Source organism: Sylvia atricapilla, chromosome 1 (assembly GCF_009819655.1).
Source record: "Sylvia atricapilla isolate bSylAtr1 chromosome 1, bSylAtr1.pri, whole genome shotgun sequence".
In the NCBI taxonomy this organism is placed as follows: Eukaryota; Metazoa; Chordata; class Aves; order Passeriformes; family Sylviidae; genus Sylvia; species Sylvia atricapilla.
Genome location: NC_089140.1, coordinates 66,849,627 through 66,866,110, shown reverse-complemented (window position 1 = coordinate 66,866,110; position 16,484 = coordinate 66,849,627). Strand labels below are relative to the sequence as shown.

The following is a 16,484-nucleotide window of genomic DNA, read 5'->3' as shown; positions in this document are numbered from 1 at the left end:
ACTACTTTCCTGTAACCAAGTGAGGGGCTCTGATCGATAAATCTATGAAGATTCACCCTATTTCTTCAGCAAAATCCTTTCACGAGGCTTACTCATACCGTAGCACCAGTAGCAGTTGACAGGTACTGAAAAGTAGGTATAGCCGATGTATTTCATACGTACCTTGTCCCTTTTTGAAAGATTGGTGTTTGTGATTAATTGTTCCTGTGAGCACCTTTATTCTGGCAGGTTCCAGTGACTGTGCTGAGCACCACGGGGGTCTTTAGATATCTCTCCATCAGTATTGGGTCTCAGAAATGGCTTTCTTTTGTCACAGACTGGGTCTGTCTTAATGTGTCTGGATGGTGCCTAGCTTAGAGTGGGTGTTGCCAGAAGGTGAGTAATAAATGGTGATTAATCGTCTCTGAGCTATGGATGTTTGTATGAAAAAGCACTTGGCTAAAGGCTGTGCTTCAACAAGCTCATCAAAATTAACCACACAGGAGACAGTAGCATAGCATCCCAAAGGCCTGATTCTTCTGTCTCTTGACTTGTTGGTTTTTTTTACTTTTGTGGATTTATTAAATCTGATTGAGGGGGAAACATGGGTCCCTTTGTCTCCAGATATCAGTAAATATCAGTCGAGTGATATCAGTGTTACAGATTACAAATGGGCTGAGTGATACAGAATCTGGGTGCACTAAAAGTAAACACCCTTTTGTTAGACTGCTCAGTAATCTTTTTAATGCAGAGGTGTGGTTATGAACCTTACAGGTAGGCATCCTTGTGTTTGTGCCATTAAGTCTGTGATAAAAATGCATAGGAAAGATGTAAAAGTACCAGTTCCTGTGTTAATCATATATTGAGGTTGAAAAGTAATTTTATGTTACAGGAGACCATTTATCCTTTGCAGTCAAAAATAGCAAATAAATGTAAAACATAAACCCGTCATGATTTTTTAAATAGTTCCAATTCTGAGTTTATGTACTCATTTGAGCAATGCATTACATCTATGTGATTGTACAGTTATTTCTAAAACTTTCTGAAAAGAGGATTCATCACAAAAATCTTCCTTCTCTCTCCATCCTTCAGCTGTTTGTGGCAGTTTTCAGGGCCTGAAGCACACAAGGCGGGTGTCACAGGGTTTGTTCCTTGTACAAAAATGAGAAGGACGGTGACTTTTTGTTCCTACAAACCTTTCCAAAACAGGGTTTGTTTTGACGTAGTCGTAGAGGATGCACTTCTGAGTTGGTGGTGTTGCGTCCCAGGATGTCTGTGGCATTGTGGCAGGGTGATAAGAGGACATAGTCACTGTTGAGTTGAGGTGGCTCTTAGTGGTGTTGTGCCATGACTGTTTGTTATGCCTCAGCAATGCAGGAACCCAGGAGAGCTGAACATAGGGCCTGGTCTGTAGGGCAGGATCTGCCGGAGGGGCTGAGGGAAGCACAGCGGGATCACATCCCTTCCTCTCAAGGACTTACCTGCAGTCGTCAGACCCCAGGCAGGTAGCCAGAGACTTCTCCTCCCGTGACTTCTTCTATTAGCATTTTCGTTGCCTGACAGCATTCAAGGCGATGGGCAGCGTATTTGCATTTTGGATTTTAAAGTTTCTGGAAGAGAGCTTGTGGTGTGTGCCCTGTCTGAACATTAGCTCGGCTGGTTCCAGACCAGCCAGCAGACACTGATTCAAAGGCCTGGCCGTCTACCGTGGGATCAGCGAGCCTCGGGCTTTCTGGGCGGAGGTGATGAGGAAATCGGGGGGAGGAGGTGTCTTCGCCTTAAAAAGAAGAGAGTTAAAAAGGAAAAACTGGAAAGCAGGCAGTGTGTCGCTGTGAGTTTCTCGGGAAGAAGGACTGTGGGTGTGCAGGTGGCCGTGATGGCAGCCCGTGTGCGCAGGGACACGCCGGCGTGGTTGGGGCGCAGCAGCAGGGCTGGGCACACCGCAGTCCTGCCTGCCGGCCGGGAGGGCACAGCAGACGGGCAGCCACCTGCCCTCAGCCAGCCATTGCCATGCAGAAGGTTAGGAGGTGTCCAGCCTCAATATTAGGGCGGCGGGAAGGTGAAGTAACTGCTGGGCCCATAAAGGAGCTGCGTGTTCGTGTGTGTATAGGACCTTAAGCACAGAAGGGTTTGGGGTGAGTCTGGAAAGGGTCCATGTTTGAGGAATGTAGTTATTCTGGCTTCCGAGGTACTTTTTTTGTGTAGACAGCATGGAAAACGATTACAGAAACAAGTATTGCAAGACACTTAATGAGATGGGAAACTGGTGGTGTTAAGGCTGTGGCTCTTGGGCTTATGTGACTGTGAGAGAATTTCAGCTTTTTTCTGCTTCCTTTCGCCAAGCATTTTCTGAGTTGTGAACAATCACAAGTGGAGTTCATCCTGTGGGCTTAAAGTTAGCAGCCCCAAAAATGCATCAAAAAAAAATATCTCTTGACTTTTGGAATGAGGGTCCATGAGAGCAACTGGATTCGAGGAAAAAAAGGTCCCTTGAATGTTTGCTGCCAATTCCACCAGTTCAGTCTCAGATCTCATCTGCTGAGATGTCACTCTGTCTGCTTTCACTGTTTTGGAGCAGGGGTGACTGGGGCTAACCAGACCAGTTTTTAGGGAGCTTAGTCAGCTTCCTAATTTCCAGGTGTAGTGAGAGAGTCATCAGGGAGAGGAATGGAGAGAGAATGTCAATAAGTTGTTCTGCATGAAAGAAGCTGGGCTGCCAAGAGGATTTTCAATTGGAGATCACCAGGCAGTTTTATTATTGCGCCTGTTTTCTCTTGCATGTGGCTCTACAGAGCTTTAACCATTTGTGCTGAAACACTGAGTGTCAGGTGTTTAGCTTCGGGCGACGTTTGTTTTTGAAAGAAATGTAAGTAGTAAAAAAAAAATCTTCAGCCACTTCTGAGAATGAAGCTGAGGGAAAAGCGACTTCAGGCTTTGAATTATTTTCATGTCCCCCCCTTTTTATAGAAAATAGAAAAAAACTATGGCAAATTTTGAATCCCTAACAAGGGAGAGAAAGTTGACCTGTTCTTCAAGTTCTCAAAGCTATAATGCAGGGGCATTAAGATTTGAGAAAGACATAGTGAGTGGGAGATTAGAATTATAGCCATCAATTGATTAAGTTGCTTGTTATCATAGCTGATAATGGCAATCGTGATTTCTTCAGTGTGGTCTGGTCCTAGTGTCTGTTGTAATTCAGTAGTAAAAGGCACTGTGCATGATCCAGTGGAAGCCAAGCATCCTCATGTCTTGCTGCAGAGCAGAGTAAGTCATTTCAGCTCTGTAAAGACTGAACTTGGTAAGCTAGTCTCACATCTTGAGTAAGCACTTCAGTGATCTTGTATATATAGCTCTCTATTTGTCCACTCTTTCAGATGCAAAACAGGTGGGGAATGATTGTTTCTCTTGCACTGTGACATACAGGTATAGTTATAGAGTTCCTTGTTGAGGGATTTGTTGGTGTAAGATGAAAACGCTGTTTTTGTGAATGTGCTTTACTCTGTAGGCACTTCTGCTCCATCTGGAGTAAGGGTAGCTTGAAAGTTGTCAGACAAGATGTGTGCTGCTTGCCAAACACCACTGGTCTCCTAAATAAAAACAAGGGCCCAGAAGATTGTAAATACCGGTTCATGTGATGTAAACAAACTTCCTGATTCAGGGACCACTACTGAAGCTAATGGTTCTCCTCTATAGAATGAGCTTATTAGTATCAGTTCATTAGCAAGACTGAGGTCTTGGTTTGTAATGAGCCCTTCAGTGTAATTTGCAGTAGCCTGGCTGTATCTTACTAAGCTGCTGTGGGTGCAAGAAGGAAACAGATTGAGGCTGGAGTAATACTTACCTTCACTTCCAGTCAGAAGTATTTAGAGCAAAAAAGAAATGTGCCACACCTCTAGGGTGTCCAGTCAGCTTTCCTGCAAACCTTGGCCACAGAGAACGAAATATCCCTGGTGCTCAATACACAGGGCAAAGGCTGCTGCTATATTTAAAAATATGTGTATGAAAATGGAACTGCAAGTTATTGCAAAGATGCATTTTGCAGATATCATAGCAAGGAAATTTTTAGAAACCAGACCTGAAAGAATTTGCAACAGAGAGTTTCTCAGGATACTCCCTGTCATTTCTCATTTGCTTTGCTGAAGTGTTAAAAGAACACCTGGTTTCTTTAGTTATTGCTTGCAATAAATTACTTTATGGTTTTGTTTTGATTATATACCATGTATATGTTTTGTTGTTTTTTTTTTTTTTTGCTTGATTGTGGAAGGGGGGACTGTGGAAAGATAATTTTAAGCTCTTTAACAAGACACTTGATTGAAGTTATTTATTCATGTTAAGCACCCCAGAGCAAAATCAAATAGCTCTCTTCTCTTCTGTTTTGAAGAACTCCTCAAAATGAAAAAAAAAAAAAATCCCTTTTTTGTTTGTTTTCCAAGAGGGAAAAAACCTGAATTTAAAAATGGTTTAAACAGTTTGTTGATTCTTATTCCATTTCTTGCAAACTTCTCCCTTGCCCCTGAGCCCAACCACTCAGCACTTCTCCACCTGCCCACAGATTTGCCATGCAACTAATTTTAGAGGTGGGTTTACACATTTGTTTTAAACACACTGCAGTCTCCATCTCTGGTAATCCACCAGGTGGAAGCAGATGTGTAGAATATCTGTGCATGTATTTGTAAATCTGGGTTTGAGCAGATTTGGCATTTCTAAGAGGGCAGTGTGTGTGCAAAGACAAGGGAACCCTTGGCAGTATAATGCCATCAGTAAAGCAAAAATTTGCAGTTAACCACTACCAGGGTTCGTTGGTGGTTTTTGTTCATGTGGTGGGCTGGGCGGCATTGCATTAGCCAGTTCTTCTGATGAATGGTTGGGCATCACTTCCCTTGCTGTTCTGAACTACAGTAGGGAGAAGGGTATCAGGGAGAGGAGGAGGAGAATAAGATAGAAAGTGGTTTCTTGGAGATGAGTCCTCTTCTTGTGCTAACAGAGGTTTTGGTGTCTTAGCTTCAAGTGTGCTTTTCTGACCTACAGGCCTGCTCATCACTTACTGATGTCTTCCTTGTGTCCATCTTCCCGTTTACCACCTGGCATCCTGGTACTTTTCTGCTCTTGCTAAAAACAGTGCCTTAGAAGTTTGGGCAGTATCCCTGTAGTGTTTGGCCCTCACAGTGATTTTGCTTTTAATGGATCTGGGTTGGGAAATACACTAAAAGTGCCAAGATTTTTATTTTGTTTGGTTGAGGGATGGGTGGGAGGGCAGGGTGAGTCCACATGGAGTCAAACAGGAAGCTTAATGTAGCTCAGAGTGGCCTCCTGAAAACATCCCTCCAATCTGGGAGTCTTCTAAAAGCAGTCATTTGGAAAGGGGCTGTGCTATCCAGATTTACAGTGCCTGCTGTGTTTTTTGTAACACAGATGCTGTGGTTGTGTACTGCTGCAGGTTTTTGTTGTCCTTCTACAAGTTTTGCTCATGATTTCTCCATTGACCTGTTGCACTAAGCTTCAGGTCACTGCCTGACTAAACTGGGCTCTTAATAAAATAAAGTTTACTTATAGAGCAAAGCCTGGACAGTGCAATATGTTGAATATATATTGGATGAAATAATATCCTTACTGATTGTACTCTTTGAGCTTTGCTTAATTCTGAGCATGTTATAGAAAAAATCAGATTTCCTAAAAGTGAAGATACTTGCATTTTATGTCCTGAGTTGCAAAACTGAGTCCTGTGCTTGTACTCTGTGCATGTTGGGACAAAAATAAAATGGAGGAAAATCTGAAAGAAGCCTTTTGCATCACTTGAGGCCCAGTGGGAGCTGAGGGTCAGAATCATTCTGAGAATTAATCAGTTCACTAGAGAATATGATAAAAGGAAATGATGGTATTGCAATAAGGTTTTCAGGCTTTTTATTAGTAGCAGAAACTTTAAAAATAAAAAGAGAGTGAGAGAAAGCCTGGGAGCAGAAGTGGCCTGAAGGGGAAATGACCAAGACAGAGCTGAGAAATGCAGAGAATGGTGATTCAGAAGTGCTGCTTCAGTGCATATGTGCCAAACTCCTGTCTGTCTTACGAAGGGGGGTGAGAGAGATCACAGTTCTGTGCCATCTCACTTCTTAATGCAGTTTTGAATAACATGAAACAGTTCTGGGCCTTCCACTTTTCTTTCAGACTGGGGATTTTAAACAGGGTATGCCAGGCCTGCAGAAAAGTGACTGCAATCACAAATCTGAAAGCAGCATGTGACCTTTCTTGTCATTTCTAACAAGCCAGAACTTTGCAGAAATCTGCCCAGGCAAACTTGGTCCTGCTGTGCCCCAGTGCAATAATTATAATGCAGAAACAGCTGATGGGTCACGTCTCCAGGCCTGTGCAGCGTTATGACTTGCTACCTACATTCCATGTTTAGCTTTGAGAGATCAGATGGTGCAAGCAATGTGAGCTAGCAGTGCCTGAGGACATGCTCAGGGCAACACGTCCTGTCTCTCTGCAGCTTTGGTTTCTTTTCTCTACTTCTGACCCATCCCATCCCCTTAAGGGGATGCATTTTCCAATAAATACCGATCTCTCCAGGAGGTGAGCTGCCCCTGTGGAAGCATGTGTGCCATTCCCACTGTGCTGTATGTTAAATCCAGGGGCCCAAGGTTTGTAAATATTGTCTCTAACTGGGCACTCCAGGTGAGCTGCTTGCCCTACTTGCTGGTGGCTCTGGAGCTGTGCTTGGTACACATGTGGCACACGGTGGCAGGCTGTTTCAGCATTGTTACTGATGTGATTTAATGAAGCCTGAGTGGTGTTGGAGGGGGTAAATTTTGTCTTTGTGCGTGGGGGAAGGGTCATTGACAAAAGTTTACAAACAAACAAATGAGTTGAAAATTAGGCCTAATTCAGCCATGTGCGGGAAGGGAGGTGGATATTTTTGAGAGGTGTTTGTTTTGTGCTCAGCACTGTGCGAAAGTTACACCCAGTCCTTGATGTAGGAAAAATTGGATAGGTAAGCAGAAAAGTACTAACTCATTGCCTAAGACTGCTCTTGCTCTCTCACTCTCCTCATCCAGGGATGCCATGGGAGAGGTGCGGTAGAGACATTTTAATTGTGGTAGTTTATGTTATTGTGAACTTATTTTTGCTGGGTTGAATCGGAAAACTGAACTTCAGGCATATTTTGAAATGTTTTTATGGCAGAGGTGTTGCAAGTGAGCTCTGAGTTGGAGAGAAGGGAGTGAGGGGGAAGCAGGAGGAGGGAGTCTGCAGATGGAGCCGGTTGTGGGTTCGTTCCACTACATCTTTTCATCTTTCCCTGGTACTGCAACACCGCAGGAGTAGAGTTACCGACAACATTCTTGCTCAGGTCTCTCATCCCTCACTCAAATAGAGGGTGTAATTTGACTATGTCTCAGCTCCCATGTGTGAAGGCTGTTGATGAAACTGTATGTATGTGCATTTTTAAGTACAAACAAAAACCAAACCCAAACAAACACAAATCTCAGTTCAGATCTGCTCCATGATCCTGGATCGCCCTGTGGTTGTTCAAACTCTAGAACTGGCATGAGGCCGGAGGGAGAACACGTGGCCAGAGCTGTGGGGTAAAGTGAGGACTGGCAGTCTGTCCTTCTGAATGACAGCTGTGGCTTACATCAGGTTAAATCAGTCTCTACACTGCAGGCTGAGGCAAAGCAGAATGGATTAAAAGCAGGTTTTCACTTCTAGCCTTGAGTTTCCTGCAGTCCTACATCAGCTTGTGGGGGTGCATGTATTTCTGCATCCCAGCTGCCATGGAAAACGAGAGACATCTTCTTACAGGACACTTCTCACAGTATTTATTGAAGTTTTCGTGATTCAAATGGCTGTGTCCACAGCTGTCATAGATAGACTGTGGATCTGGATTTTTACCTCCTACTTCTCCATTCCTATCAGCTGTTTCCGGCTGCACGCAGGTTAACAGTGAGGCCTGCTGGGCTGCTTAATGGGTGGCCTGGCACTGCCTTTGGGCTGATGCAGATCATTTCTATTGGCCAAGGTTATCTCCTCCTGACCTTGTAGCCAGAATTCAGTCTCCTGTTGGCACGGTAATTGTGAAAAGGAGGGCTTCTGAAAGAATTCCTAAAGGCTGGAATATCCTTTCTGGTTTTGTGAAAACGGTGGGTTACTTTCATCACCGCTCTGAACAAGAAAGGAAAGTGCCTTAATGTTAAGTTTGCAAATTCAGAGAAGGTTGTGTTTAAAGATTGTTTTTTTTCTAAAATCTGTGGTGGAGACTATAGATTTAGTATGGCAGGAGGCTGCTGTACTCAATCCACTTTTGCTACTGTACTTTCTTGGTAGCTTGCTCACTGCACACTGGTAGCTTGCTGTAAAGGATATGAGACATCTGATTTCCTCCTAGCTGTAGCCTTTTGTACCAAAATGTCTTTTACCTTGGTTGCAGTTAGTTCAGTTTATGGGACTAAATGTGTTTGCATGCTTTTGAGATGAACAGAGACTTCTGTTACCTGTGTAATGGAATGAGGGATTAGTGGAGAAAATTGGGAGAGAGGGAGGAGCTGAATGGGGGTTCTTTTCTTTTCTGAAGTCATGAGGCTCCTCCCGTAGCAGAGGGAGCATAGTACATGGAACCTGAAGACCTTTAAAGTACATGCTGAAATGGATGCTGGGAAGATACAGTACAGTGCTTGGGCAAAACTCCAAGGCTCCCAAGGCAAGTAATATTTAAACAAGCTGAACAGCCCCTTTCGGCAAGCAGCAGGAAATCCAGCACGGAGCTTTGTGTTGTTGCATGGTCAGCAGAAGATAAAAGCTCAGGCTATGCAGCTGAAGTTCCCTCCTATCACTGGATGGCAAACTGTTAAAAAGAGATAAAAGAACAGAAAAGGACAGGGGGTCGTCTTATTGAAAAGCATTCCTTCATATTTTAAGCCATCGAAGTACTTTGAAATACACTGAAACTGATGTAAGTCAAGAACAGCATCATCGGGGTGTATTGGAGCTTTTACATCAGCTGGCAGGCAAAAGAGATAAAGATTGAACATGGGTAGGACTGTGATATGTGTAGATGCCTCACCACAAGCCCCACAGCAGGCAGGAGCTTCCCAGAACTTTTTTTTTTTTAAGAGCAAGGCACGTAATGGTGGATCTGCTGCTGACTGGGGGTCTCAGTCTAGAATTCAGTCAGCATTCAGCCATATATTGAATGTTCCCGGTCCCACTTTCTGCATCTAGTGCTTGGTTAGGGACTATTTTAACAATGAAGAAGAGAATTGAAATAAATGAGATTGCTAGTTCAAGTCTTCTAATCAGTATTTACTGTATTCCTCCCCTCTGTCCCTCCTCCTTTTCTCCTGCATCACAGCACTAGTGTCTTGGGAAAGAAATGCTTCAGAGCATTTGTTACCAATTTAGCAGCAAGTACGTGCTCAAATTTGGGATTTCTGAGATCTGTGTGCGCCATATGTAGGCAAAATGTAGTACTTGCAAGTTCCAGTAGAAGGGAATAAACGCAAATTTGCTGTTCCGCAGATAGTGTTTCTTTAATCTAATGAAACTTACATTTGTGGAGTCTTTTTGTTTTGGTGAGACGGTTAACCGTCCTCCCTAGGGTGCCTAATTGCTTATCATGAACTAATCAGTCCCCTGGGTATATGAAGGGATGAAACACTGCCAAGATAGAGCCTGTGACTTCCCCCAGAGGTGTGATAACCCTCCCAATTACCCCACCCTTCAGGGATCTTTCCTACTGCTATTTTCAAGAGCTCTTTACTTCAGAAATTGTCCATGTTTGGAGATTTTAGGAAATTTAAAGGGGTGTATTTACTGAGAATCTTTTGAACATGTAAGGTCTCATATTTTTTATGTCAGATTTGTATTGAATAGTGTTTCAAGTTTGGTGTGAAAATGCTGAACATGTTTCTGTTTATGAAAGTGCCTACCTTCATAGGTCTGGCATGCCAGACTCCAGCAGATAAGGAAAGGGCCAGTTTCTGTCTTCAGCTGTTAGTAGATAGGGATGGCAAAGTCTTCTAACTTCACAAACCCCATTTGAAGTTTACATGAAGTAATGAGTGAAACAAATCTGGTGGTGACTCTCTTCTAATTTTTGGTAGAATGATAGTTCTACGTTACCATGTGTGAAATGAGTGGGTAGATTAAAAGTTTTTCGCCTTACAGTAAAAGCTAATTCATTTAACTGGTGGTTTTGCTTGCCTTCTCCTTTCAGTTTCCTGTTTGAACTCATTCATAAGACATGCTTGTCTGCTGTACTGGTTGAGATATCTACTGATTGCCTGAATTCTTCTCTTGTATCTTTATATCGAATGGTTGCGTGCCATGAGGCATATAAAGCTTACTACAAAACAACAATCTTTGAACTGGAAGTGGAAAACAGCTCCTGCAATTTAGCATCTGAGTGAAAATATGCATTCTTGTGTTGTGTTGAGGTTTCTTTGTCCTTTACTTTTGCTCTGAATGAGCACATTTTTTGTGTGAAATTTGGAGAATTGAATCAGTCAGTTGGGTAGATATAACAGTTTGTTCCTTGAAAGAGCTGTAACGTAATTGATGAATAATATCAGACGTTTTTTTCTTTTGTGGTTCTTTTAAAATACATAAGATTTTCTTCACTTTTGGTTGTAGAGTATATTCTAAGTGACCTTAGCGAGATTGATGTAAATAAAATTATTATGTAGTGTGTATTATGTAATAGTTATATAGTATGTACTATGTTATGTGTATGTTATAGTGTGTACTAGCTTAAAACTTTAAAGCAAGGTGATTTCATGCTTAGAATTAAAAGAAGGTGGCTGTGTGGGTGTGTATGTTTATATGTCTGAGAAAATGTAAATGTGGAAGCATCACTCCTCAAAAGAAGTGTGGCTTTCAGTATCGTAGGTCTGATTATGATATTTCAATGTTGCTTCGCTGTGTGTGCATGTATGAAAGTGATTTCTCAGGTTTCCACTGGCAAACTCTTGCTGTCCTCCTGCAGAAATTGGGTTGGGTGCACAGGCCACTTGATCACTGTTTGTTCCTGTTGTTCCTTTTTCTCTATTTGCAGCTACTACTTTACCCAGAATTTGGGTTGAACCTATACACAGTTCATAAGAGTTTGTTTCAGGCTAATATTTTTGTTAAATATGTATCAATGGAGTCAGCAGAAGGAAATTAATTTCCCTTTTCATATGTGAATTGTTTCAAGAATTGTTTGTGTCATCTGTTTCATGGAAATGCGTGAAGCGCTAGCAGTGGAATTGGTTTTTTGGAAGGAGAGGGTGGTTTTGGACTAGCAGCAGACGTTTTTGGCTGGAAGAATAGCAACTTGAAACTTCACTTACTGAAGAAACCTGTTCACAATTTTGTCTGTTTTTTGTTTTGTTTTTTTTTTTTCCCCAGCGTTCCTGAAATAAACTTCCTGCAATTCTTTGCAGTGTGCAGGTGTCCAGACTCCCCTTTACTCATGGTCGCCTGTGAAACCCGTCAGGCAACTGAAGGCTGTACCTAAAATTCTGCTGGCAGTGCAGCACACTGCAGTGGCCTTGGTATAGTTACGGTGGACACCTTGTGCAGCCACAGCTGTAGCATCCCCTCGTAGTCCGAACAACTGGCTATTGCTGTCCAGGAGTCTACACGTGTGGAGGACTGCCTGGAATAGAAAAGGAAAGCTGCAGAGATTGTAAAGCTGCTGCTTGATCCGTGTGGCTGTTGTGCCGAGGAGCATCAAAACTTTGCTGGATGGATCCGACAGCTCGTTCCAAAGTAGAGGGTCAGTCTTGCTGGTTATTTGCAGTTATTAACCTTAGTGAATTTTAATTTTTTTTTCTGTTTCCTTTGTTTTTATATTTTTCTCTGTATGCCTAAGAGGATTGTGGCCTTGCAACCAGAGTGCTCATGTTCAGGAAACTTGAGGCTGTTCCTACTGAAGGGCTTTGAAGATCAGCAGGCATTTCCTCCAGGGTTTACAGCATTGTTGGAGGAAACATTCCCTGCAGAAGTCTTCAGGCCTATCCGCCCGACTTTGGTCATTTCTTACCTCACCAGCACGTGGATTATGCTGTTTGCAGACTGTCTAAGCTGCACGATGACCTCCGTGGATTCCTCATGAGCTTTTACAAGGCCAGGCCTGTGTACTTTGTGAAATCCTTTAGAAATGCCTGCTAGGCTTTTAAAGTCCCAGAGCATAGACTATGCTACAAGGAACTCAGAAGGTCAGCAGCTGGATATGGTTGTGGATGAAGGGGGATTTGTGTGTGTGTGTATGCAGTTCTTGTTTTGAAAATACATATTTTTTCAGGTCAGATAGAGATACATTGTTCCTGAGAAGGCTTCTTGTACTGTCTGATAAAGCAGAGGGGCTTCTGAATTCCATAAGAAATTGATGAACAAGATAACTATGCCTTTTCTTTGCATTCATGTTGCAGTTTATGAAAATGAACAGATGCTGCTTCATTTTGTCAGTGTGCTGGAAGGACCTCCCACAGGTTACTTGCACTGTGTGTACTTCAGAATAGAAAGAGAACTTTTACTGAAGAGTACCACTGGCAAGTAGCTCGGCTGTTTAAAATTTTCCAAGTGGCTTTCCTGTGCAGATCTGAACTTGGAGAGGCTTGCCAGCACTGTCTCTTGCTGTCATTAATTTGCCTAACCTAAACCAAGGAAGAAACTTTGTATTTCAGAATTTAGAGCTCTGCAAACAAACCCAAAGGCTATTGGCCAGGTGGTCTGAGCCAGTGGGTGTGCTCACAAAACTTGTGGCACCTCGTTCATAGGTGGTGAGAGAGAGCTATTTTCTGAAGGCTGGATTTCTCCTTCACCTGGAGGAAGCAATAAACCTTAGTCTGAGTGATCTTTGGTACTTTGGCATCTGTGGCAAAATACATATCTACAATAACCCCTGGTAAAATTAAAACAGCTAGTTTGTATCTTTTAACTCTGGCTCACAATATCAGGAGAATGTCAACTGATGGTTGTCTCTGCTTAATACCACATGGAGATTATGTAGTTGGTTTATCTCTGTTTCTGGTCCTTAGCACACTGTAGGAGTTGGTTGACTTGAGATCTGCTTGTGCCTCTTATGGTCGGGGGCAGATGTTGGCTTTGTCTTGTGGGCCTGCAGAGTCTGCTTGGTGTGGAGATAGATACAAGCTCAGAAGGAGTGCTACCAGTTGTCTTGCTGATGAAAAAGCTGTGTAGGCCTTTGGGATATTGCAGTTGGAGGCTGACATTACAAATGCTTCCTAGGGTGGATGGGAGAGGGGGGGCTGTCCAGCATGCTTCTGAGTCTCTTTGCTCAAGCATCTCTCTCTCTCTCTCTCTTTCCCTTCCCTGTGGCCTGTGCTTCCCCTCTGAAAATCTCAAGCTAAAACTCCCTAATTTAAAAATCTGTTTCAGGGGGAAGGGGGTAAGGATATGATTTGTGTTTCTGAACTTTTTGAAGTATTAAATTGGATGGTCTATTTAATGATCCAATTTAATATTTTTTAAATATCCAATAATATTTTAAAAGTGTTTATTATATTTGATATCTTGTTGTTGTTGTTGTTTGGAGGATGTGATAGGGGAAATAGTTTCTGTGCTGACCAGAAACAGAATACAGAAAGATACGATGTTAACAAGGTGCAGGGAGAAAAGGAGGTGTTTGTTTAGAAAAAGCCTAGTCACTAAAGCCTGTGGGGCAGAGGAACCCTGCTGATAACACAGATGAAACAGTCTGCCTCTTTCCTAACTTAAGAGGAGTGGAGCTTTGTAATAAATGGCTGCCATGTGGCAGCTGTCTCCCAGCTTCGTGAGCCTGGCAATAGTTAATCCTGTCAGCAAGTCATGCTCCCTGGAAATGAGCAGTGAGAAGAGCTTCAAACTCTTGAATCATTCTATTTGCAAAATATTTGCATGTTGAATGTCTTTCCACTTAAAAAAAGTTTGGTAATTCAATGTAGGTTTCCATCTTTAAGTAACATTAAAGTGCAGCTGTGTTGGCTTTCAAATAAAATGTTAGAAACGTGCTGAGATATTGCAATTCTTTTCTCTCTTTAAAAAAGTCATTTTAGTTTTGGAAGGTGTATGTTCCAGAGTACAAAATGTACTGTGTAGAGAAGGGACACTGTGTTGCTATCCCTGTATGTTAAAAAATTACAGGTTGAACATTTGAGATCGTGGTTCTCCTTAAAAGCTCGAGGCTTTAAAATTAGTCTCTTCAGTTTGCTTTTTGTATTTTGCCGAGCATGTCATGTGTCTGTCCTTTTTCCAGAAGTCAAAAAAATGGAATTTTGACTTTAAAAAATCAGAGATTTTGTGCAGTAATGTAGCACCATCAGATTTTACCATCAGGCTCATGATAAAATCTTGATGGTTGACAACACTACCACCAGGAAATGGGTTTAAATCCCTGTAATTTCTATTTTTTCTTTTCTCATTTTGCTGTGTTATCTTGTGAAGCATAAAATGTTTTGGCAAGCTACCTGGTACAGTGCTCCAAGCAGAGAGTGCGCTGGCATCTCCTGCAAAGACAGTGTGGTTGGGCTGCAAAGGATGAGTTGGGAGCTCTGCCATAAGCAAACTGGTGCTCTCCCCCTTGGGCTTGCCTGTGTTTGCTAGCATATGGATGCAGTTAGAGTGGTGAAGCACCATGTGGGACATAGCTACTCCAAGAGGAGTTTTTTTCCTGGTCTAGCTTATCCTATTTTCAGAATGATTTGTGTTAAAATTGCCTGTGCATTCAGTTCTCTGAAACTCTGCACATACTCATCTTGGGGGAACAGAATTGCAGCCAGAGCACTGCACAAGAAGCAGGGCACTAGCACAGGAGATTTTTCTGTATCTTCCTCGGTGTGATTCATCCTGCCTCTGTAATCCCTGCTGAGCCCATCCTGCACACACATGCAGCTCTGGCTACATGTGAAGAGCGAGTGTGAGGGGGTGAAATGTTTCTCCCTCCAGAGATTTGCTTTAAACCTTCACCTCGAATGCTGGCTCCGAAGCTGCCCTTGGCTGGCCATCAGGGTGAGGGACAGAGACGGGGACAGGGACGGGCCCTCCTTCCCTCCCTCCCTCCCTCCCTCCCCGCCTCCCTTCCCAACAGCTGCAGGCACCAATTGCCAGGGAGCAGCCCGGCCGCATGGTTTTGTGGCTTTCTTCCTCTTGTTACTAATGTGCCTCCTTGTTTCCGTGATGCTGTGCAGAGGAACAACCAGACGGATTGTCTCCTCTCGGGGTGGGTGCCCAGGCATCTGCACAGCCATTTGGTATGGCACAGGAGCCCCTGCTTTTTCAGTGACACCAGGGGCTATTGATGGCAGGCTGGGGCTGTGCTGCTGCTGCTGCACAGATGCTTACTCTTGGCCCACCTTAAAAGGACAAGATATCCCGTGGTTTAGACTGGCCATATATTGTCGAGGATGTCAGCATCTCTGTCACAGCTACCCAGCTGAGCCCGGCGTCCTGCTTCGCCCGCCCCGCGTGCCTGCAGCCTTTCCTCAGCCAGAGCTGAGGGGTGCTGTGACTTGGAGTATTTGAAGGGGAGGTCTCTCTTCTTCTCCGTTACTCAGAAATGTTTTCCGTCTAGCTCACCCATTGGGCTCTCAGACAAGTATCTCGTTCCCTCAGCGCAGTGCTTTCTTAGGCACACAGGTGATGGGACATTAACCTATAGTTTGTCCTCACGTCTCTCCAGGGGTTTTAGTCAAATGGGTTTGTCAGGGCAATGTGAAAATGAAAAAAAAACCCCAGGCAACAAGCACACAAAGCTACATTTTGATTGTTTCCTCGTTTTTGCAATCCTTCATCTCCTCTTGCTTGTCTGAGATGGCAGCAGCAGCAGGGGTAAGGTTTTGTTTCCCAGGGCTGTGCTTCCCCAGGATTGCTGGGGCTCCCTTCAGCCAGGTGCATCTCTCTTTCCTCAGCCTGGTGGGAATGGAGACATGCACGGTGAGGTTGCCCACTGGTCCTTGCTTCAGCTTCCCCCTGCTCCTGTGCTCTCTTGCCTCATCCTGGGCTCCTTTGGGGCGTGTGGGCAGGGATTTTGGCAGGCAGTGTGATGCCACTTGCCTGACCTGTCCTGCCTTGGCAAGGTACTTCCATCCTGTCTTCAGGGCCCACTCCCTGCAGTCTCTGTCTCTGCTCTGGACTCCCACCCTCTCCCACACCATATTCCAAGGCTGTCCCCTTGCCCAGTGGGATGTAAGCCAGCACTGGCCTAAGTGAGAGATGCAGCAACCGGACTAGGGAAGATTGATAGCGTGGGGAGAGGTCCCGGGCCATGTCCCAAGGAGTGCTGCCCTGCTGCAGCCAGTGCCAGCCCAGGGGAGACGCGAAGGGACTTTCTCGGGTCGCCACTTCATCTAAGGCAAATAAACCGGAGTTAAAGCCAAGAAACACATCGACTTCCTGGAACTCTGTGAGCCGTCCGCACAGCTGTCCCCACTCCCCGAACACATGCAAAGCAGAGCTTATAAGGACAGACAGTATTGCTTTTGTGTCCTTCCTCAGCCAGTGGGGAGGGCGCAGGGGAGGGGATGTGCTGGGTAAAG

At 44.0% G+C, this 16,484-nt stretch overlaps 1 protein-coding gene across 7 annotated transcripts in view; it reads left to right on the top strand.

The window, feature by feature from the left end:
- RREB1 (ras responsive element binding protein 1) overlaps positions 1–16,484 on the top strand; it is a 121,986-nt gene that overhangs the window by 33,687 nt on the left and 71,815 nt on the right. The window contains exons 1-2 of one of the 7 annotated variants that reach the window (XM_066324928.1): positions 9,701–9,799; positions 11,356–11,725. The exons of 3 other annotated variants lie outside the window; for them this stretch is intronic. In XM_066324928.1, the coding sequence (XP_066181025.1) occupies positions 11,695–11,725 (31 nt within the window). In that variant the 5' untranslated portion in view covers positions 9,701–9,799; positions 11,356–11,694. Of the gene's footprint in view, positions 1–9,700; positions 9,800–10,029; positions 10,046–11,355; positions 11,726–13,862; positions 13,882–16,484 lie in introns of those variants that run through there. 3 more of the 7 variants (XM_066324937.1, XM_066324920.1, XM_066324953.1) reach the window with 3 other exon arrangements.